Source organism: Chionomys nivalis, chromosome 14, assembly GCF_950005125.1.
Source record: "Chionomys nivalis chromosome 14, mChiNiv1.1, whole genome shotgun sequence".
Taxonomy (NCBI): domain Eukaryota; kingdom Metazoa; phylum Chordata; class Mammalia; order Rodentia; family Cricetidae; genus Chionomys; species Chionomys nivalis.
The window spans coordinates 66,462,742-66,485,162 of NC_080099.1; the positions used below are offsets into that span (position 1 = coordinate 66,462,742).

The 22,421-nt window shown below is 43.0% G+C and overlaps 1 protein-coding gene across 4 annotated transcripts in view; it reads left to right on the top strand.

Moving 5' to 3' along the window:
* Positions 1-17,587, top strand: part of Ss18 (SS18 subunit of BAF chromatin remodeling complex) — a 57,264-nt gene extending 39,677 nt beyond the window's left edge. Inside the window, exons 6-11 of one of the 4 annotated variants that reach the window (XM_057788743.1) lie at positions 3,275-3,442; positions 4,053-4,157; positions 7,015-7,107; positions 7,812-7,934; positions 11,308-11,441; positions 15,943-17,587. In XM_057788743.1, the coding sequence (XP_057644726.1) occupies positions 3,275-3,442; positions 4,053-4,157; positions 7,015-7,107; positions 7,812-7,934; positions 11,308-11,441; positions 15,943-15,969 (650 nt within the window). In that variant the 3' untranslated portion in view covers positions 15,970-17,587. The remainder of the gene's footprint in view (positions 1-3,274; positions 3,443-4,052; positions 4,158-7,014; positions 7,108-7,811; positions 7,935-11,307; positions 11,442-15,942) is intronic. The other 3 variants (XM_057788745.1, XM_057788744.1, XM_057788746.1) reach the window with 3 other exon arrangements.
* The last annotated feature ends 4,834 nt before the right edge of the window (positions 17,588-22,421 follow it).

Consider the following 22,421-nt stretch of genomic DNA (forward strand, 5'->3'; position numbering starts at 1 on the left):
TTGCTGTTATTTGCAGAAAATGATTATCTGTAATAGATTCATTTTGCAAGCCTGCCCTACTCTGTAGTGTGCATTCTTAGAATTGGTAGCCTTTGTTTCCATTGGCGTGTTAGGAAAACAACAATGAGAAGGGAGGTTCTCAGCTCTCTGTGGCTAAGCCTTCCAGAGGGTGGTGCAGAGCCTGGTCTGAATGGTGTCAAGGTCCCATGAGGGAAGTGACAGAATAAAGGAAAGTGGTTGTTGATCTCTTTGGGATTGGAGCTGCTGGCAGTCCTAAGAGACAGGGCTCATGGTGTAGTCTTGCCTGGCTGTGGCTCTGTTGGAACTGCTTTTCTCCTGGAGGAACTTTCGAGTGTCGTTGTGCTGGATATTTATGGATTCCACCCTTCTTCATTTTGGCTCCAGTATACAGATATGGTTTAACTATAACTGTTACTTCTAAGCTAAGAGTTCTTTGGAATTTTTTTTTAAACCAGTTTTTTGAAAGTGAAATTATGCAAAGGCACAGTGAGGCTGTCAATAAAATTATGAGTAATAGTATCATAAATACCTTATCATATAGGAAATGTACTTGAGAGTTTTAAGTTTATGAGTCTAGAGGGATGAACACTTGCTGCTGTTTTAGAAGACCTGGGTTCGGTTCCCAGCACCCACAGAGCAGTTGTAAGTCTAGTTCCAGGGAATTCAATGTCTCTTCAGACTCTAGGCATGTGCATGCTGCACTTACATGCTGCACATTTAAATTCTCAAATTTTTATTTTTTGGCAGTAAATTCAGTGAAATGAATGGCTGTTTTAGACCTTTCCTATGGCCAAGTTTGCTCTGGGTCTGTGAACTCTGTTAAACCTTATTTTTGAGAAGCGCAAGTGAAAAAAAAATGATAGAAAAAAGCAGGCATGCACTTTGACCTTGGACTTGAGGTCTGTCTGTCCCTTTGCTGAGTACTGTTAGCGGTCTGGTCTTGGTGTCTGGATTCCTTGGTTGCCAGAGGGTCATGGGAAGTGCGTGTGAAGGCTTGACGACTTCTGTGCCGGATCTCGTGCTTGCTTCCTTGCCTCTTACTGAGCCAGCCACCTTCTCCCAGCTCTGAGGAGCTCATCTCCATATTGAAGACTTCAGAGTAAGCTCAGAAAGTGTATAGTTATGAAATTAAAAACTAGAGAGAAAAGAATCTGAAGCAAAACCAAACAGACAAAAGTGGATAGGAAAAAAATAGCTCTGAAAACGCATTTCTTGAGACCAAACAGTTGGTCACATTGTCAGGGAGGTAAAGTTTTAGGCTCACATTGTTCCTGGAAACTTACAGGAGTGGGCTCGCTTGGCTGTTATAATGTTTGTTTAAATTATTAATGAGCCTCTGACTCATCTGTGTCGCTTTTGCCTGGAGAACTTCCCTATGCTCTCTGGTCTTTTTCTTTTGTACTTTGTCACCCCCGAGTGAGGATAAGTGGGACCCACAGACGACACTCCGAGACTGCAGCGGTGAGAGAGTAGAGTGAGGAGCTCTGAAGCCCTCTAAGGGGGCAGTTTGCACTGCTAGGTGACAGCGTGGGACGGGGTGGCCACTGCTGGTTCTGGCAGATCCTCACTGTGTGTCCTGCAGCAGTGACCCTTCTGTGACTCCTGGCCTCTCTCTCTGGAGATTGTATAGGTCTGTTTTCTGAGCCAGATGATGACAGGGTTTCTCTATAGCTTTTGGTTCCTGCCCTGGAACTAGCTCTTGTAGACCAGGCTGGGCTTGAACTCACAGAGATCTCCTGTCTCTGTCTGAGCCATGCTTTATTACATTCCTTTTCCTGGTAGTTTTTAGGGTGGGAAGGCAAGGGGCAGGGTGAGAGGGTTTAAGAAAGGGCTCAGTGCCGGGCGGTGGTGGCGCACGCCTTTAATCCCAGCACTTGGGAGGCAGAGGCAGGCGGATCTCTGTGAGTTCGAGACCAGCCTGGTCTATAAGAGCTAGTTCCAGGACAGGCTCCAAAACCACAGAGAAACCCTGTCTCAAAAAACCAAAAAAAAAAAAAAAAAAAAAAAAGAAAGGGCTCAGTGATTAAGAACACTAACTGCTCTTCCAAAGGTCCTGAGTTCAATTCCCAGCAACCACGTGGTGGCTTACACAGCCCTCTGTAATGAAATCTGGTGCTCTCTTGAGGAAGAGACCTGGTCAGTCGTCCTCACCAACTTAGACCATGAAACCCAATATGGACAAGTTCAGCAGAACCACCATATACGGACTGCCCGTGCCTGCTTCACCATTGCCAGGGCATACGTTTCATTCAATTTCACTGCAGTCCTGGAGCTGAAGAGAAGGCTTAGCTGCCCTCAGAAAGAAAGGACTCTGGTTCAGTTCCCAGAACCCACATGGCAGCTAACAAGTGTTTGTAACTCCAGTTCTAGGGGATCTGTGTCCTCTTCCACCTCTAGGTATGCAGGCACTTGGTACATAGAGGCACACACCCATACACACAGAATACATTTTAACTTAAAAAAAGAAACATTGTAGTCCTTTGATTTCAAGTTTATAAACTTGTAAGATTTTGGAAAGGGAAAGATTCTTTTTTGAAATGTTGCCCTCAAATTGTTCAACTTATCTGTTTGTGAAGTGCTTTTACTGGTTTCTACCTACCAGAGTTGAATAAATGTCTATTAAGAAGAATAAAGGGTAGGGTCAGAGGGATGGTCGGTAGTTAAGAGTGCTTGCTGCTCTTTCAGAGGACCTGATTTCCCTTCCCAGCATTCATGCTCCCTGCTCTGCGGGATCCCATGCCCTTCTCCAGCCTCCTTGGGCTCCTGCATGTATATATGATGTGCAGAAATCCTGCAAGCTCGCATACGTGCAAGTAAATAAATCTTTATCTCCCCTCTGCAAAAAAAGAATGAAATGGAAATTCAGAAGTTTGTTTTTTTTTTTGTTGGTTTAACATTTGCGGAGCTTACTTTTCTTAGGTTTTCTAATACTATAGTAAGATACTTTGTCTGGAAAGATGGTATAGGTTACACGGTGTGGAAAATGCCCATATTCAGGAAGAGGTTGTTTACTGTCTACATTTTGACTTTTGAAAATGACATCAGGTGGCCCTGAGATTTGCTTGTTTTCCTTGCTTACACATGAATCTGGGCGTGTGAGCTTTGTGCAAAGACTCACTCATCCTTGAACTCTGTTTCCCTTGTTTGATTGCACATTTTGTGAGTTAATGTTGTAAGACATTGTTGCGTCTCTCTTAACGATGTTGAAGTGTTATACCAGAATACTGTGTGTTAATGTTTTACATATCCTCAGGTCCCATGATGCATCAACAGCCTCCTTCGCAGCAGTACAACATGCCACCTGGAGGTGGGCAGCACTACCAAGGACAGCAGCCCCCCATGGGCATGATGGGTCAAGTTAACCAAGGCAACCACATGATGGGCCAGAGACAGATGCCTCCATATAGACCACCGCAGCAGGGTGAGGCCATTTGGACCGTTCCTTGCTTAATGTAAATAACAGCAATTGAAAGGCTTTATGTTTTAATGAACTTTTTATCTAGGTAAATCGAGGGTTTTTTGGATTCCCCTTACACCCCTAAGGTAGCAGGGTTTAGATGCAGGAGTCTTGAGGCATAGAGGAGCTTCCCAGCACACAGCTTCCTTTTATCTGGTATTTTTTAGGAAAATATTACATCATAAAGCTTTCTATCAAAATTTACAACAGAAAATGCCTTTTAAAAGAAGCTACTAAATATATGACCAAGAACAAAGCCAGTTTTACAAAGTGCTCTAACTAAAGCCAAAAGAAACGAGTTTCCTGCCAGCTTCAGCCCCTTCTGAGAGGCTGTTTGTCTGAGTTGGTATTGTTGGATATTATTTGTATGGTCTTATATTGACTCTGTAAATGTGACTTGTGGACCTGCTGTGTGTATATGTGTGTGTGGAAGTCATTAAGAGTGTCAGAAGGACCAGAGCACTGGAGGGGTCTACAGCTGAGGAGTAGTTTCTCGTAGCGTGAGATTAGGAAGAACGCCTGTGATGCCATAGAGAACAAATGATTTATGTCTTGACTGGTTGTGGTTTTTCAGGCCCACCACAGCAGTTCTCAGGCCAGGAAGACTATTATGGGGACCAATACAGTCATGGTGGACAAGGTCCTCCAGAAGGCATGAACCAGCAGTATTACCCTGATGGTAACCTCTCCTAATGCTAACCTTCCCGTTTTCTATCCCTGCCCAGACTTGATGTAGACAGCATTTCATAGTTTAATGAAGGGTGAAGAAACTACGTCTCGTTTCTTCATTTAGAGACATTTGGGTTTTCTATAGTACCAACAGTGAACGCATTTGTTTGTAATTAATTCAGGGCATATTTGTAGTTATTGTTAGTGCCATCAGGAGGTGCATTCTGTCACTAGAATGTTTTCTCACATAAAATGAGCATCCTTTTATATTTAGGATGGTTCATTTGAACCTGACGCAAACGTTACTGATCCCTTCCTTCCTTCCTTCCTTCCTTCCTTCCTTCCTTCCTTCCTTCCTTCCTTCCTTCCTTCCTTCCTTCCTTCCTTCCTTCCTTCCTTCCTTCCTTCCTCTTCCTGCCCCCTCCTCCCCCTCCTCCCTCCTCCCCCCTCCCCCTCCCCCTCCTCCTCCTTCTTCTTCTCCTTCTCCTCCTTCTCCTTCTTCTTCTGTAATATCTTTTTAGAGATTTAATTCACATGCTATAAGATTTCACCCATTAATTTAAAAACTATGGCTCTGTAGAACTATAGAGGATATAATTCCTGAATATTTTTCATTTTATTTAATGTTACATTCTTGTGAAAGAACTGTAGCTTATGTGTTTGCCTTTGAGAAAAGATGTGTCTACAGGAGACAGGCACACTGACTAGTACTGAACAAACAGGACATTGGGATTTTTAGTTTGTGGCTTCCCCCAGCCCTCTTTAAAGGGAAGGTGACTTGTGAGATGTTGACTGTACTGAGGAAGAACTACATGCTAAGAAAGTACACAAGTAGATTTCTACTGTGCATTTTAAAAGTCTTTCTGTTTGAAAGTTTTGTATTTTAATGTTAAACAATTTACCTAAACATACAGAACTGGTAAAGTGACAGTAACTGTATTACAGTGATTTGTCTAATGAACTGCTTTGCCAAAATATTGATCTATAGAGTAAATTCCATTGTTATTTTAAATTTACATTATGTGGCAAAGAAGTGTTAGGGTAAAATGTTAGGACCCCTTGGCTAGAACCTAATGCAAGCTAGCAAGAAGATAGAGTTTGGCTTGTTGCAAAGGCATTTCCTCTGCCGCTTTTCATCAGTGTTTAAAGGATGCAGGGATATCTGCTTTAGACACCGACTGTCACCACAGAGTTCCTGATAAAGCAGAAAGAAAAGGCAGGCCTCTGTTGAACTTTATACACAATAAACATTTATTAGTAATGATGGTATATCTAGGTAATTCTGGTTAAAACAGTATCTTTATCTCAAATTTTCTTGCCATGAAATAGTAAGAATGTTGTTCTTTCTTTCTTCCCTTATTTCTATGTAGATATATTGTTTTTTAATTTAGAAACTTTAATAAGCTAATAGTATGTTTACAGAAAAATTTAAAAGGTGATATTTACCTGGTAAACATAATCTGAAAATAAATTCATTTTTAAATCAACTTTAAAGTACATCTTAAGCAGTTTTGTTGAACTTGGTGGTTTTTGGTCTTGAATATTTCCTCAAATGTAAAATTTATCTTATTTTAAACCTTTCTATTCAAAGTAGACACACTACTTTTGTAAATATTAAAGTTTAAAAGTTATAATTGCTTGTGCTAGTATGTTTTAAATTTAAATGGTTATGTTTTTACAGGTGTGTATAAGTACGTCTTGACATATATAGAGTATTCCATTTATGTCAACAGTTGTATTTTCTTAGGCAGAATTGAGTATCTGTTTTCATGTTCAGAAATAGTCATGTCCATAAATACCTGAATGAATAACTGGCTGAGTTTTTCAGCAGAGGGCTAGGCAGTGAACATTGCGGTCTTGCTCTCAGATTGTAACTGCAAACCCTCAGTAAAAGCAGGAGAGCAGCGGTAGACAGTGCTTAAGGGCGGCATGGGCATGATGGACCCCAGCGGAACTCTGGTCTCCAGTGCTAACACAAGGAGTGGAACGTCATCTGTGACTGTAGCCCCTCCTCCTAGTCGCGCATTCGCGGAACATTGGTGCTGTGTGTTAGCAACTGAAAACGTTAGTTCCTATGTTCTTTTAAAAAGTGAAACTTTAAAGAATAAGAAAATAGTCTACCAGTGGAAGTTGCTGTGTCATAAACTTAAGGTGTTCTCTAATTTAGTAAACAAATCTTATGAACTTTTATATTCAAGATACTCTAGAAATATTTCTTAAGATGCCTAAAATGACAGCATTAAGAAACACATTTTTACTTGGGCTGCACAGGCAAGTGGATCCCTGTGAGTTTGAGGCCAGTCTGGTCTACAGAGAGTTCAAAGAAGCCAGGGTGAGAGACACTGTGAAAAACACTTGTACTTGATGCAATAAAATGATAGAGTGTTAAGAACTCACTTCAGCTTCTTTCAGGGGGAAAACTTAAGGACCTGTTATATAATTTGTGTTGTTTTTAACATAAGCTGTGGAAGTGGTGACCAGAAGAACAGGGGTTTGAAAAATATGATAATTACATCTTTTGTTCATTCTGATTTAACTTGATGTACTCACATGTGAGAGGCCTAAATGTTCTAATTTTCTTTTTAAAAATAGAATCTAAGGGTTTTCCCCCTCAGTGAGGATTATCAAAGCTAAGAGAGTTAGTGTAACATTTCCAAAACTGCTGCTCTTTGCTTTGAGAAAGTGTGCACATTATCTCACTGTGAAACATTCACGTTGGTAAATACTTCTAATGCAATTAAAATTATTTTTTATGTATTTCCATTTCTTTTTCTTTCTTTTCTTCAGTTTTATCTTAAAGTTTAATTGTAGGGTTTTCACTCAGCGGCCATTAACGTTTCTTCCTGTCTCTTGTCGAATTGATGTAGGTCATAGTGATTACGGTTATCAGCAACCGTCGTATCCTGAACAAGGCTACGATAGGCCTTACGAGGATTCCTCACCACATTACTACGAAGGAGGTATCTATATACCTTCACACATGGACACATGCACACCCCTTTCCAGGAACGCAGTTCTTGCGCAGGACAGTGTTTCCCACACAGAGCTCTTGGAGAGCACTAAGTTGCTGGCTGTCTGGAAAGTTACAGGGTCCCAGAACACCCTTACAGATACTTAGAACGTAACCGTGACGTGCCATTCCTAACAGCAGTAAAAAGACTAAAACACTGAGAAATGCTTTTTTGCTCCGTGGAAATTTCCTCTTTGAACATAAATCCATCAATCCCCACACCCCTTGCCCCTCGTGTGTGTTTGTACATATGCATTATTTACATCTCAGCATAGTGCCTTTAGGGAACAGCTTGCTGATGTCGTGTAGCTAGTGTGTGCTCTTGTAGCTGTCTTTAATTTTGTCTTTTTTATTTTATTTAGCATAGTCATGATCTTAGGACTGTGGTGCTCCAGTAACTGTAATGCTCGTATGGCAGAGGCGCTGAAAGAGCTGCAGTTCAACCTTGCACATTGGCTTTAACTGCAGTTTGTTTGGCCGAAATCCTTCTGTTTGGTTTGAGTTTTTTCTTTGTTTTGTTAACTTTTTAAAAATCAATATGGCATTTCATTTTGTTCTTGTATTGTTGGCTGTGCATCTTAGAGGGAAAAGCAAAAACTTTAATTAGGCAGACTTCTCAGTGCTTTGTTCTCCTCTTCTCCGTTTCTTCTGTAGGAAACTCACAGTACGGCCAACAGCAAGATGCTTATCAAGGACCACCTCCACAGCAAGGGTACCCACCGCAGCAGCAGCAGTACCCAGGGCAGCAGGGCTACCCAGGGCAGCAGCAGGGCTATGGTGAGAACTACATTATTTTTCTTCCCTACAAAAAAGATGTCATGGTTGTTCTTGTAATAACCTTCATTTTATTTTAATTTTTAAGCATTTATTTATTGTGCATGTGTGAATACATGTGGAACAGTGCACTTGTAGAAGTCACAGGACAACCTGTAGGAGTCGCTTCTTTCCACCATATGTGTCCTGGAAATTGAACTCAGGTTATCAGGTCTGGTGACAAGTGTCCCTATCTGCTGCATCATCTCTTTCCAGCCCATTTAATTCTATATGCATTATTTTAGCCCCATTGTTTTAGACTGTTCCTTTTAAAGGCATGGGGAAATGATTGAGTTGGTAAAAGTATTTACCACATAAGGACGAGAACCTGAGTCAGAACCTCAGCACCCACCTAAGGGTGCTCATCCTTAGTCACGGTACTGGAGAGGCAGGGGCAGGAGGGTACCTTGGGCAGCACTGAATTTTACCCAGTGAATCAGCCAGTGAGAGTCTGTCTCAACAAAGGAAACAGATTTAACATGCGCATGTACATACATGTGAGCACGCACCATAGACACAGTCATAACATGAGCATGTACATACATGTGAGCACGCACCATAGACACAGTCATATAGGTGTTCCTCTTAGGTAAACTATTAGTCCATTCAGAAACGGCTACAGACTCAAGACATTGTTTAACAGTAAGGTAACAGTTACTTTAAAAGCAAGAATGAATTTGTGGGTCTGTTTGACATGTATGAACAGGAAGCAGCTTTGTATGAGTTTGGATTAATGATAATTAGGTACACAAGTAGCTGTTACTATAAAAGTTTCTTTTTTAGTGCAAAGGGAAAGGTTACTCAGAATCCATAAAGGCAATGTGTCGTTTTAGTTAAAAGCACTTCACACATCTGAGGGAGTATTTCCTGGATGTGTGCATCATGCAGAGGATAGGGAAAGGACAGCTGTGCTTCCTGTGAAGAGCTCTGTCCGCTTTCTTTGATTGGAATGCACAAGGCTCTAGATTTAATTCCTAATACTTTTAATACCGAAAAGTCTATTAGAACATCTGCCTTGAAATATTTTATTTGATGATCTGTCTGTGTCTTCGACCATTTTGCACGTAGAGGATGAGATGAGTGCGTGGTACACGGCAGCTGCTTGCCAGCACTAACGTGCTGTTTGTCCCAGGAGTAATGAATTACTTTGGACTGTTGGTGTTTTCTATTGTCTGGAACCATCTTTGCTTATGGTGAGAAGGAAGAACCCTACCCGAGGCCGAGATTCTTTTGTCCTCCCAGGGTGTGCGTCAACACTCTGGCATCATGTCTTTCCCAAGGAAGAGAAGTCTAGATAGATATGTTGAGAAGTAGTTGTTCATGGTTTTCTTCTGTTCCCAAAGACATTTCTTGCCTCTCCTAAATGGCATTTCCTTTTCATGACTTTTGTACATCAAATCAATTTTATTGAAATTGCATGAAAACAATTTTGATGTCATTAAATGAGCTAAACATACAGGTTTGTGAAAAATAGTTTTTACTGGAAGAAGACAGAAGAATTATCATTAAATACTATTTGTTATATACCAAGAACCCTAAAGGAGATCTTCCCATCATGCTCCTGTATAGGCCTCTCTTGTCGAACTCTCTTCTAGTTTAGAGTTAATAATTGAATATGTGAGCCGGGCAGTGGTGGTCACTCCTTTAATCCCAGCACTGGGGAGACAGAAGCAGGTGGATCTCTGTGAGTTCAAGGCCAGCCTGGTCTACAAGAGCTAGTTCCAGGGCAGGCTCAAAAGTTACAGAGACATCCTGTCTCGGAAAAAAAAAATTGAATGTGCAATAATTGAGTAATCTGGTAGAATTTATTTGAGGTTGAAAATTGATTATCCTCTTCTGAGATTGTCTCCAGTCACTGTGTTTATGGTAGGTGTAAAGTGGCTGCCTGCCTAGCCAGCGGAGTCAGCCCCTTGCTGTTTCTGGGTCTTATTATCGGATAATGGGTAAAGTTAAGGTGTTAACAGTGATTGCTTCTCAGAGTGTAATTAAGATTTATTTAGTTGTATTGCATGGGGATGAGTGTTTTGCCTGCATGTATGAATGTGCATTGTGTGTGTGTGGTGTTTCAGGAGGTTAGAAGGGGCCATGGGATCCCTTGGAACCAGAGTTAGAGACAGTTGTGAGCTTCCATGTGGATGCTGGGGAAAAAAAAACGTGTCTTCTGCAAGAGCAGCAGTGCCCTGAACCGCTGAGTTGTATCCCCAGCCCTCAGAGTGTGGCTTTTCAGTCAACTTTTTTTTTTTTTTTAAACATATAGCTTGTGGCTTTTGGAATCATTTGGTTTTGTTTTAAAATACTATGGAGATAAGTTTACTAATGGTGGTAAATCCTGTCATTTTGATGACTTCAAATGTAAATTTAGTCACACAGTTAGAAATGTCATTAATTCCCCAATTTTATTCATAAATTATGTCGTTATTTGGACCTGCTTCTTGGTTATACTGGCTGACTCACAGATAGAAGCAGAGGTGAGCTTTGCTGTTATCACGAGTCGCCCTGGCCTTATTGCATCTTGAGTCTGTCCTACCAGCTCCCGTGCACATCCCGCCATTGACTGGGATTCCAGTATTTCACCTCCTTCCATTGACGTGGATTCCAGTGTTTCATCTCCTGCCATTGACGGGATTCCAGTGTTTCACCTCCTTCCATTGACGGGGATTCCAGTGTTTGACCTCCCGCCATTGACGGGGGTTCCAGTGTTTGACCTCCCGCCATTGACGGGGTTCCAGTGTTTGACCTCCCGCCATTGACGGGGTTCCAGTGTTTCACCTCCCGCCATTGACGGGATTCCAGTGTTTGACCTCCCGCCATTGACGGGGATTCCAGTGTTTGACCTCCCGCCATTGACGGGGGTTCCAGTGTTTCACCTCCCGCCATTGACGGGGTTCCAGTGTTTCACCTCCCGCCATTGACGGGATTCCAGTGTTTGACCTCCCGCCATTGACGGGGTTCCAGTGTTTCACCTCCCGCCATTGACGGGGATTCCAGTGTTTGACCTCCCGCCATTGACGGGGTTCCAGTGTTTGACCTCCCGCCATTGACGGGGGTTCCAGTGTTTGACCTCCCGCCATTGATGTGCCTTTCCAGTATTTCACTTCTACTACAACCATTAACCTTGATCAAGGTGCCAAACTGTCCTTTTTAGTTTAGACACAAGAATGTAGTAACATCTTATTTGAAATCTTCCCTGAAATTGTGGAGGATTACATACATGTGGCCAAGACACGCACAGACCCAGCATAAGTCAAAAATAAATAAATAAATAAAATGAAAGTTAACTTCTGCCGTCCCCTCTAACCCTGCTCTGCTCAGGTCTGTCGGTGTTACTGTCTTGCAGGTCCTTCCCAGGGTGCTCCAGGTCCTCAGTATCCCAATTATCCTCAGGGTCAAGGTCAGCAGTATGGGGGCTACAGAGCAGCACAGCCGGGACCACCCCAGCCACCCCAGCAGAGGCCTTATGGGTACGACCAGGTAAGTTAGGTGTCCCCCCGCCCCCGTGGAGCCACCATATTGCTCTTCATCGCCATGGACTTTTGTTGTTTGTTTTACTGATTTTTGAGTCAAGATTTCACTATGTTGCCCAAACTGGTTTTGAACTCATGATCCACCAGTCCCAGCCTCCAGGAAGTGGAATTTCAGGCAAGAGTTGTCAAGCCCCCTTCTCTTGTTTGCTAGTCACTGTCCCACTCCAAATAGTATAACTACTTTAAAATATTTTGGAATGCCAGTACTGTTCAATAGCAGTTCCTCTTACTTGTGAAACAGCTTGAAATAAGATACCAGCTCATTGTCCTTGGGTGTTTCCCTGCTGTCTCCCATATTGTTGAGAGTGCATTTGGCCCAGGCCTTTCTCAGCTCTGTGCAGCTCACCTGGCACACCTTTGCTGTTGGAGCTCTTGCATTTGAACGTCTCTGCGTAGTCCTTCCACGTGTGTCTATCATCACGTCTTTTTCTCTATCCTTAGATTTCAAATGTTGAAATGTATCTTATTTATCTAAGTTTTCCTCTTTTCAATCAAACTTCTAAAACCTGTAATGTGTGCCACAGGCACTTAGGAATGCCCTGTTCTCACTCTCTTTTGTTGCGGGAATGATTTATTGGCTATTGACTGCTTCAGATTTGTGCACGGGTTTTCAGTGAGGATGTTTTGATAGATTCACAACTTGTAAGGTACTGAATAGGGAGTGTAGAACATGGAATTGTTATAGTTACAAAGGAGGGCTCAGAGGCTAGTGTAGATGTTCTCATCTGAGGGACAGCCCAGATGCTGCATTAACTAGCGTTAGAACCACAAGCGGTGTGTGCTTCCTGCCCTCCGTCATGCCTGAAGCCCCTCTTGTCTTTCAAGTAAGTCAAGAGTACAAGAGACCGACACACAGGGTAAGGGTGCATAAGCCGTGCCTGCTTCTGAGTAGAGAAGGGTTAGAGGAGAGGGCAGAAGTTAAGTTTTATTTCATTTTTTATTTATTTTGGCTTATATTGTGTCTGTGGGTGTTTTGCCCACATGTATGTCTGTACACTGTTTGTATGCAGTGCCTGTGAAGGTCAGAAGAGGGCACTTGGTTCTCTAGAACTACCCTTGTTAGGTCTTTAGGTGAAGGTCAGAAGAGGGCACTTGGTTCTCTAGAACTACCCTTGTTAGGTCTTTAGGTGAAGGTCAGAAGAGGGCACTTGGTTCTCTAGAACTACCTTGTTAGGTCTTTAGATCACGCTCCTACTTCTGCTATTGCAGCTCTTCCTTCTTAGTCCTCTGAATTGCTGGATGAGAGAGCTTAGGTATTTCGTAAATCATTGAGCAGTCCTACACAGAACTCCTGTTGATCTGTGACTTGCTAGATTAGAGTGCTTAGGGATCTATGTAAGTCACTAAGCAATCCTGTACCTATTGATCTGCTGGGTTTTTTAAATTTGCGTGTGCTATGCATTTGTGTGTCCATTTACTGGGGCAAGGTCTTTCACTTGAGCCCGACGCACTCCGGTTCCTCTGTCTAGGTAGCCAGCTTGCTGTCGGACCCTTTGTTCCTTGGGTTCTGGGGCTCCAGGCATGCGGCCGTGCCTGTCCAGCGTCTGCTCTGTTTATTTTTGAGAGTGGGTGAAAGAATGAAAACCAAAGCAAGTTCTTCATTCCAGTAGTGATATAATCGCCATGGCAGTTTGTACGGTTCAGACAGATAAATTTATAGTGGGGGATTGAGAGCGAACACTCCATGGAGCATTCACGTTTTCGTCGCTGTAACCAGGGCTTGGGTTGACAGCCTTGGCTCATCCTCAGCATATGCACTACTCTCTGGTAGACTGAACACTGAGCTGAGCAACAAATCTTATAGCCTTTTTGTAAGAATGTATCTAGTAGCTAACTATTTTTTAAAACCTTCTCCTTTTCAAGTCAGCACTCCACTGCCACCCACCTGGCCGCTGGGTCTTCCTTCCTGGCTTAGACTCCATCCTGCTGTTCCCCACATAGGACCTGGAGTGATCTTCTAATAACAGCAGCCAAGTTCTGACACCTTCCCTCAGGGGTGGCTTCAGTCTCATGGAGGCCCCAGAAAAGATGACTTCTTTTCTGTCTCCTGCCATATAGTTCAGCACTGTGTATTACATCATGAGTTGTTCCCTCCCTACATTGGCCTCTTGCTTCTCTAGCATGCATCAGGCCGCCTCAGAGCCCTTTTGTTTGCAGCTCCCTCTGCCTGAAGCTGTCCCCTCTGTCTGCAGTCCTTCCCAACTTGCTTTGACATATGGCTGCAGTAGTGAATGTTGGTCACTGAATTACTTGGTCTTCCTTTCTCTATTTTGAAATAGTGAGGGGTTTTGACTGATGCCTCTAATCTGAGCACTGGGGAGATTGAGACACAATGGATCATGAGTTTAAGGTCATCCGTGGGGACATAGTGAGTTGGGGGCCTGTTCTACAAAGACTGTCTCAGAAAACACAAAGTAGATTTCTTGAGGTTTAATTTACGTAATTTACATTTAACAAACCACATATTTACGTTGTATAGTTTAATATATTTTAACTGTATATGCCTATGAAGTCATCATCAAAACCAAAATAATGACGTATTCAACATGCCCCAAAGTTCCCTGTGCCACCTTTGAAATGCCCGCTGCATTCATCCTTCTCTGGACGTCACTGATAGGCTTCTCCTCACTATAGAAAAGAATAATTTAGACGTTACCGCACTTCTTTTCTTTTTTATGTATTTTAAGTTTATTTATTGTGCGTGTGTGTGTGTGTGCTCACACATGCTCCTGCAACAGTGTGTGGAGGGCAGAGGACAGCCAGTGGTAGTCGGTTCTTCCTTCGGGGGCCTGGAGACTGAATGCTGCCATCACACTTGGCAGCAGGTACCACCTGCTAAGCCACTTTGCAGGCTGAGTTGATTTATTTGCCATAGTTGTTTTGATATTTGCTCATATTGTGATTATAAGCAATTCTTTATAGCTAGCTAGTATTCTGTGATAAGGCTTTCTATCCAATTTCAGCTAAAGTACCTGAACAGCCAGGTATTTTTCATCTAAACCCTAAGTGTGGAAGGCACATGGTGGATGTGTGCTGGATGATGGCCCTCCTGTACTTGCAGCCTGGAAGTCTAGATAGTTACCAGGTGTCATTGCCTCCTAGGTGATGGCAGCTCAGTATGATAAAACAGACCACATGGTGCCTTCCCAGAATTTACATTGAGTAGGAGAGAACATTGGAAACACTGTTGGAAAAACCTAGCACTTTTCCAATCGAGATAGGTTTGCCTCCTGGCCTGTACCCACCAGTCACACAAAACACAAGAAGCAGTTGTATTCAGGACCACCTCACCGACAACAGACGACAGTGGTCTCAGAATGAAGAACAAATTAGATGAGCCCTCTGGAAACTGTTAGTGAACGTAGCAGAAATAAATGAGAGAGGTCTCTTCCTAGATAGAAAAGGAACTCCCTAAAAATTAGTGTAAATGAAAACCTTGTTATACATTTACTGGTGTATACATGCTCACATGTGCACGCTGGCAGTGTGCACCCTTGGTAATCACATCATTGCGGGTTATTCTCTCCTTCCAACTCCGGATCCTGAACTCAGTCTTCAGGCTCCTTTCCAGCGACTTGTGCACAGTGTACTCCCATCATTAGCATCTCCCTGCACACACGCACAGGGGACTTTTCCCACCAGTGTTGATATTGGGTGTGTTACAGTTAATCAATTAATAAGTTAACTTACGTCACTATATTCGTGGTCTCAAGAACTTCTAGGCTGAAGCAGCCCTCTTTGGCCTCCATAGTGGCTTGGACTGCAGGCATAAACCATGGCACTCTGCTCATTGTAAAAGCCCTTTCTTGTGTCCTTGTTAGAGTCATAGCGGAGAGGTAGGATTAGTATAGTCCTGACGGAACTAGAGACCTGGTTGTGAGCTGGAGATGTCACTCATACTTTCTCAGTTCGTGGGTAAAAGAAACTGAGTCTTGGAGTCTTTTTAGACAAGGATAAAGGTAGCAGCAGTTAGAACTTGAGTTCAGTGTTGGGCTCAGGTTCTGTAACATAGGACACTTAACTGCAGGACACCGACAATTACCCTTTAAATTTTTTTAATTTTTAGTTATGTATATTCATGCATGTCTGTATGTGTGTGTGGGGTCTATGTGTTTTTCACAGAAACTAGAAACTTTTTTTGACTCCACTGTCCATTAGATTCACCTGCTCTCCCCCCCCCACCCCCATCCTAGGGTTATAAGCGTGTGCCTACCAGGTCTGGCTTTGAAGTACTACTTCTTTCTGTAATTTAGGCTGTAAAAGTCCATTTGCAGTTGAATATATCAGGAGAATTAGAGCGATAATACCTAATACATAAATGTTTGGATTTTTTGAATGTACATTTGTTTTCCTGGTATGATGACTTTGAAATTTCATTTGTAATGTTTTGTCTTAAGCTAACTTAAGTCAAGGTCTTATCTAATTCTATTTTTAAATTTATCTTTTAGGGACAGTATGGAAATTACCAGCAGTGAAGATGTCCTTACATTCCAGTCAGTCTCTGTCAGCAGCATACTGTCGTCCTTCTGCACTGTGGGCACTGTGAAGGCTCCTTCCATTCCACTGCCTAGCTTTTGGGGAAATCTTTGGCTAAGTGGCTGCCTTATCCCCAAGCAGCCTTTGTGGGTTAGTTTGTAAAGGCTTTGGTAGCTACCAGATACACCTGATTTCACATTTCTACTCTAGATGGCAACATTGGACAGAAAATGCATCAACATAAAGTCATTTGCAGCGACTTCAGACTGTTCCAAACGGACTGTCGCAGGCTGAAGGTGTCAGTAGCTTTGTATGTTTACGAAGGTCAAGGGGGTTTCATACTTTTCCACAGATTATTTTGTAAGGGGGGGGAATGTACACTTTTTACAGCAGCAATATTTTGTATATTATGTTTATTTCGTGTGATGAATATGCAAGGCGGTACACTACGCACTGGGCAGAATCAGAAACCCTGTTAATCTGGAGTGCGGTAGATGCTTGGTGGCTGTGGTGTCCTGTAAGACACAGGTGAGGGAGAAGACAGAAGCACACCACATTACTGTTAGGTCTTAGAGGAAGTGCGCATCTCTCTTATATACCAGATTTGCAAGGGGACTGGGATACAGTTTTTGAGTACAAAGACAATTTTTTAAAAGCCTTCCAGTTTTGTGCATTAAAACCTTTTTGTAAAGATGACTTATAATACTGTTTGAAAATGCAAGGCAATAATTATGTTGCATCTGTGAGTGTTGGCATGTTCGTGTCAATGAAGTACGAAGCCTCTCAAACAGCAATAATTGAAAAGGAAGAAGCATTGGTCTTTACCTTGTTTGAGAATCAGGGAGCTTAGTGAGGACCGTCGACACTTTCTAACCACACCAAAGAGGACTCGGTGGTGATCTCATCATATTGTTTTTTTTTAACATTAGTACAATTGGTTCATGGCACAGAATAAGAGTCCAGGAGACTTTACACACCTGTATTTTAACTTTCTTAATTGGGTATAAGTAAAGGGCATCTTCACATTCCTTTCTCTTCCTCTTAGTTACTGTAACAGGAAAATGCGTTTGATGGGGCATTTCTCATCTGTATGGAAAGCCTTGAGGTTGCATTTTACGGTTCCTTGTTTTTAAACATGACATACATAATCATTATTTGAGACTGATTGTGTTAGCTGATTCGGGACATTGCACTGACAGGAAAGCATGCACTGAGAGATTTCTAAACACATCTGTTTGAGCAGACTTTGAAAGCATCTAGCCCAAAGGTAAGTTGCTGTGTCCTCACAGTTGTCTGTATCCAGGGAATAGAACATACTCTTTCTAATTGAGTTAGATTTTGCCACTTCTGGCTGGAAACAGAACAGAAGGGTGCTGTAAATTCGAAGATGCCAAGTACACTGTTCTCAACATACTGTAATCAAAGGAGGAGTTTCTCTGTGTCTGTGTGAGTGAGTCAGTAGAAAATAGGCATCAAGTCTCTACAGATAAGGCACGGGAAGCCTTGTTGTGATTGAAATGCTTGTAGGTTCTGTGCCAGGCTCTCCACCACTGTGTACTTTGTTCTATTTAAAACTGTATCAACTCTAACGAAAGAATAAATTATTTGTGATTTTAATTTTCTCATTTGTTTCTTTAAATTAGATCTCTTTGACTCTACCGTTTTGTCTGGAGACCATACTCTGGGTTTTATGTGAGTTAGTCCAGTACAAATAGACTGTATTTGTATTCTAGGACTGGATCAAAATTCTCTTGCCATGCCCAAGTTAATTAGAATTAACTGTTCGGTAATCAGCGTGTTGTGTAGGCTGTTTGTTGCAGAATTCTTTCTCTGAAAATGAAGTCCATGAGGCTGTAATCAAGATGACTGAATTAGATAAATGAGTTGAGGAGACAAAATTGTGCTGATCCCAACCTGGTGGAGATACGTTATCTCATTTGAAATGAGCTCAACTGACATTAAGAAATAATTTGTCTTGCCATCCCATCTTCTGTTGTCTTATTCTCCTTTAATGGAAACTAAAATTGCAATTTTAATAAGCAGAATTTCCTCCAGGACTTTCCTCCTGGAGACTGGTGCATTTGCAAGGCTTAATTGTTTTATACCAGTCCTATTTCGTACAAGTTGTTAATTGGTGGTGACAAAGATTATCTAACTCCTTTGGTACCTGGTAAGAACAATAGCTTCACCAGTAGCTTTTCTACCAAAGTTGACATTTTCATACAGAAAAAAAGTCAAAGTTTCATATTATCTAGTGAATAAATATTATAGCATCCCTTAAAATACAAACAAGAATAGTGTGGTTATTGATAAGGCTTTTCAGACATCAGTGTGCTGGTTCTATCGTGTGCAACTGTTGGTCTTATTCTCGAGCTCCATTTGGTGCACACTGGGCTTTAGTGACTTTTCAGGGCAGAGTGCAGTGAGGTCACATACCACGTGCTCCTGTGTGCGGTGGCCGAGCTCATCTCGCATACTCAGGGCAGAGCGTGTGTTGTCCTCACACCTCGCTCGCAGAGGCAAACGCCGTTCTGTCGCTCACAGCCATGTCAGTAAGTACCTGAGTGGCTTCTCGTTTTTACAAAAGTCTTAGACTTGGAGGAATTCTTCCTTTTCAATAGCAGCATTCAGTTAGACACCATCTCAGAACCTATACGTTCAGACTGCTGCCTTCCACAAAAAATAAAAAATTAACAAGCACATTACAAAGCAGTGGATGTTTTATATAACTTTATCTCCTAATTTTTTTTAATCTGGTAGGTTTTTTTCTGCTTTATTTTTGACATACAGCCAACAGATACCTCAGTATATATTTTCATTTTTTTTCCTGTCCAGCAAGAGAAGAATTGTACTTTCCTGTTTTGTAATGTCTTTTTTCTTTCCTTTTCTTTTAACTTAGGATGCTCCTTTCTGAGTTGCCTTTTTTTCCCTATTATAGAAACATTTTGTATAAAATACCCAGCAGAGTTTTTTTATGTGTGCTTTTGGGCTGTTTATGTTCCCTCCATTTCTCATGTGCTAGGTGTATGCATATGTTGATCTTTACTATGGATAATCTAGAATATGTTAAAATTTATTACTTTTGAAATTTGATACTTTTGTACCTGATAATTATCTCTTGAGCTGCCTCAAAGTACATCTGTTGAATTACAAAGAAAAAAATTTAAAAATCAATAGAAAATCCTTTTTATTGTTTATTAGTAGAAGTCTCAGATAGAAAATCTTGTTTTATTGGTTCGAGTCTCAGAAGCAGATGATGGAATCTAATTTTCTTTAGTTCAGCAGAGTCCAGTAAGCAGGGTAAAGAGGGGGCATATTTTATGTATATACAAATACAGATATTTACATAAACACATGTATGCCTTATGCACATGTTTTATATCTATGGATATGTTTTTAAATTTTATTGTTTTGGGGCTAGAGAGATAGCTTAAGAAAAACACTTGCTCTTCCAGAGCTCCCAAGTGTGGTTCCCCCCTCCATGTCATGTGGTTCACAATCACCTGTCTGTAACTGCTACTCCAGGGGATCTGATGTCTTCTGGCTTCAGTGTGTACCAGTGTGCACAGGACATCCACTCCTACAGACATGCACACATACACACAAAAGAACTAATCTTAATAAAAATCAGTCTTTGAAAAACTCATGTTTTCCTGATAAACCCTATAATTTAAGAGTTTTGAGGATGTGGGTAATGGTGGTGACTACAGAGCTAGAGTTGTTTGGGAAGATGGACTCTCAGAGAAGCTCCTAGAAGTGGCCGTAGGTGCCGCCGCCCTCAGCTGGTAGTGATGGGTGCTCTGAGAAAGCAGGCTGAGCGAGCCAGGAGGGCCTCCATGGCCTCTGCTTCAGCTCCTGCCTCCAGGTTCCTGCCTAAAGTTCTTGTCTGACTTCCCTAGAGATGGAAATAAAGCCTTTCCTCATGTTGCTTCTGTTCATGGTGTTTGGAACCCTGAGACAGAAATACATTCTATTTAAGATGGCATCATTAACTGGTTTGTCAAACTATGAAGTATTTAGTGGCAGTACATTTCAAAATAAAATTGTTATTTGAACAGGTGAATAAGAAATCCAGAATATCCTAAGTTATCGTCATCCCTGTTCCTGCTTGAGAATATTGACTGCTCCCCACTATTCTGTCGCGCCCGCCTCGGCCAGCAAGGAAGACGCAACACCGGAGCTCTTCTTGCAAGCATTTATTCAGGACCGTATTTACAGCCTCTCTCTCTCTCTCTCTCTCTCTCTCTCTCTCTCTCTCTCTCTCTCTCTCTCTCTCTCTCTCTCTCTCTCTCTCTCGTACTAGTGTCTGTCCAGGTGTCATCCACCCAGAGAACACTAGACCTGTCTGGTGTCTTTTTACAGAGGTGGGAGTTAGACACCAACCCACATGCAATCAGACTTGCTCTTCTTGAGGTCGACTTCTCTGACCTCAAGTGCAGTGCACAGGCCTCGCATCCTGTGCTCAAATATAACCAAGCTTGAGGGGACTGTCCTGCTTCAATGGCCGTGAAGGCCTGAGTGATCATGACTGCATTGCGATGCTGTGAAACTCTCATGCGACAAATGCACCACAGGCATACCAGGGAGGCAAGCACCATTAAGCCTGTTAGGGCTCCTATTCCCGCCCACTCCTTCAGATGATCCAGGAGGATAGTCCTTCTGCCAAGCCGGCGTCCATGCGGGTTGAATTAACAGTCACTATGGCCATCCGCAGCTTCTCAAGTTGTTTTTCAAATTCTCCAGACCAATTACCTAGAAGATAACTAGACAATTCTTTAGACAAATTAGCTGCGTGGGTAATGTTTTTATACTGAATACTGGTCACGCACAGTCCAGGAAATTTCCAATTCTTTTCCCAATACATACATCCCCTCCGGCTGGGGACAACCCTGTTCGCTTACCCCTCTTTCTCGGTTGGTTCCACTTGCTGCCAAACCGAGCGAAGGACGTCAGGATTAACACATACCACAATCCACCCTCACCTTCTGAGGGCGACCTCTCAGCGTTCCCTAGTTTCCAATATCTCGGCTGGGACCTCCAAATGCTGTTCAGGGCCAGATTATATAGAGATAGCCATGCCCCAGCCAAACCCACCAGAAACCACTCTCCTGCCATCAGGAACTCCTGAAGGGCTCCTGCTCAGAGCAGCTGTTTGCCCTTTGGTGCTCCTGCTCCAGTTTGTCTTAGCTCCAGCACTTGTATTTGCTGATGCTCCTGGCACTGCTGTGGCATCTGCCAGGCTAGGCACTGACTGGGCTGAGGCAATGTGCCTTCCACCACAGCCACCTAGCAAAGCTCTGCTCCAGCTGCCTTCTAGCCTCAGCTGCATTCGTTCTGGGTCCAAACTGGTGCATGGAGTGGAGGGGAACTCAGGAAAGCAGGCTTGCTGGTCTGCAACCACTGAAGGGTCCCACTTAAATTATCTTTTAGGGAATTTGGACGTTGTCAATCTGTCTGGCTACTTCCTGCTGAGTGGGGACGCTGCATTCTTAGGGGTATTTACTGCAATTTACTGCCATTTTCCAGACGTGGGTCATAGCAGCGGGTGGGGGGGGGGGAGGCTCCACCTCCCCACCTAGCTGGAAGGTGGAGGTGCAGTGGAGCAGTGGACCGGGCCCCGACCCCTTTGGGGTGGGGTGGATTCCACCCTGGCCTGTTGCCCTGGGCTGGGACAGAGGTCCAGGCCAAGGGGCCTTGTTGCGGTCGGCCTTGTTGCGGTTGGTAGTGCTGCGCTTCTGCGCCCTGAGGCCTGCGCTGGAAGCGGGCCTAGCGTTTTTTGCCTCGCGTCAGTCCTCGAGGCATGTCCCGGGGTAACGCTTTGCAGCCCCTCAGCGCCAGCAGCCTGGAGCCGCTTGGCCTTGGAGCTGCAGCAGCTCACACTCCAAAGCAACATTTCAGGAGGTCTCGGGGATTCAAACCACATGAATATCGAATAAATCCTTAGGCTCCCATCATCTGTGGAGACAAAAACAGAGCCTCCTTTCCAAAACATCAAATTCTTAAGCCCATATTTTAAAGTCCAGTCCAGAACACAAAAGACAACACAATCAACATATCGAAAGCAGCAGCTCATTAAGAGCCAAAAAAAATTGTGTGCGAAGATGATGCGCCCATCTGAACAATTGTTAGATTCGCAACCCATCCGCTCTTGACGCTGCTCTACTACCCTGCTCTCCCTTCTACCGGTGAGAGCAGAGAACCCGCTTTTTGTTGCGGTTCCCCTTACCTGAGGATTTATTGGTGCACCCCCCTGACTGCAGCAAGTTCTGGGCTCCATGGAGAGAGGTTTGGAGGTTCCCCGTACGGGCCACCACTTGCCGCGCCCGCCTTGTCCAGCAAGGAAGACGCAACACCGGAGCTCTTTTTGCAAGCAGTTTATTCAGGACCATATTTACAGCTTCTCTCTCTCTCTCTCTCTCTCCCTCCCCCTCTCCCTCTCTCTCTCTCCCTC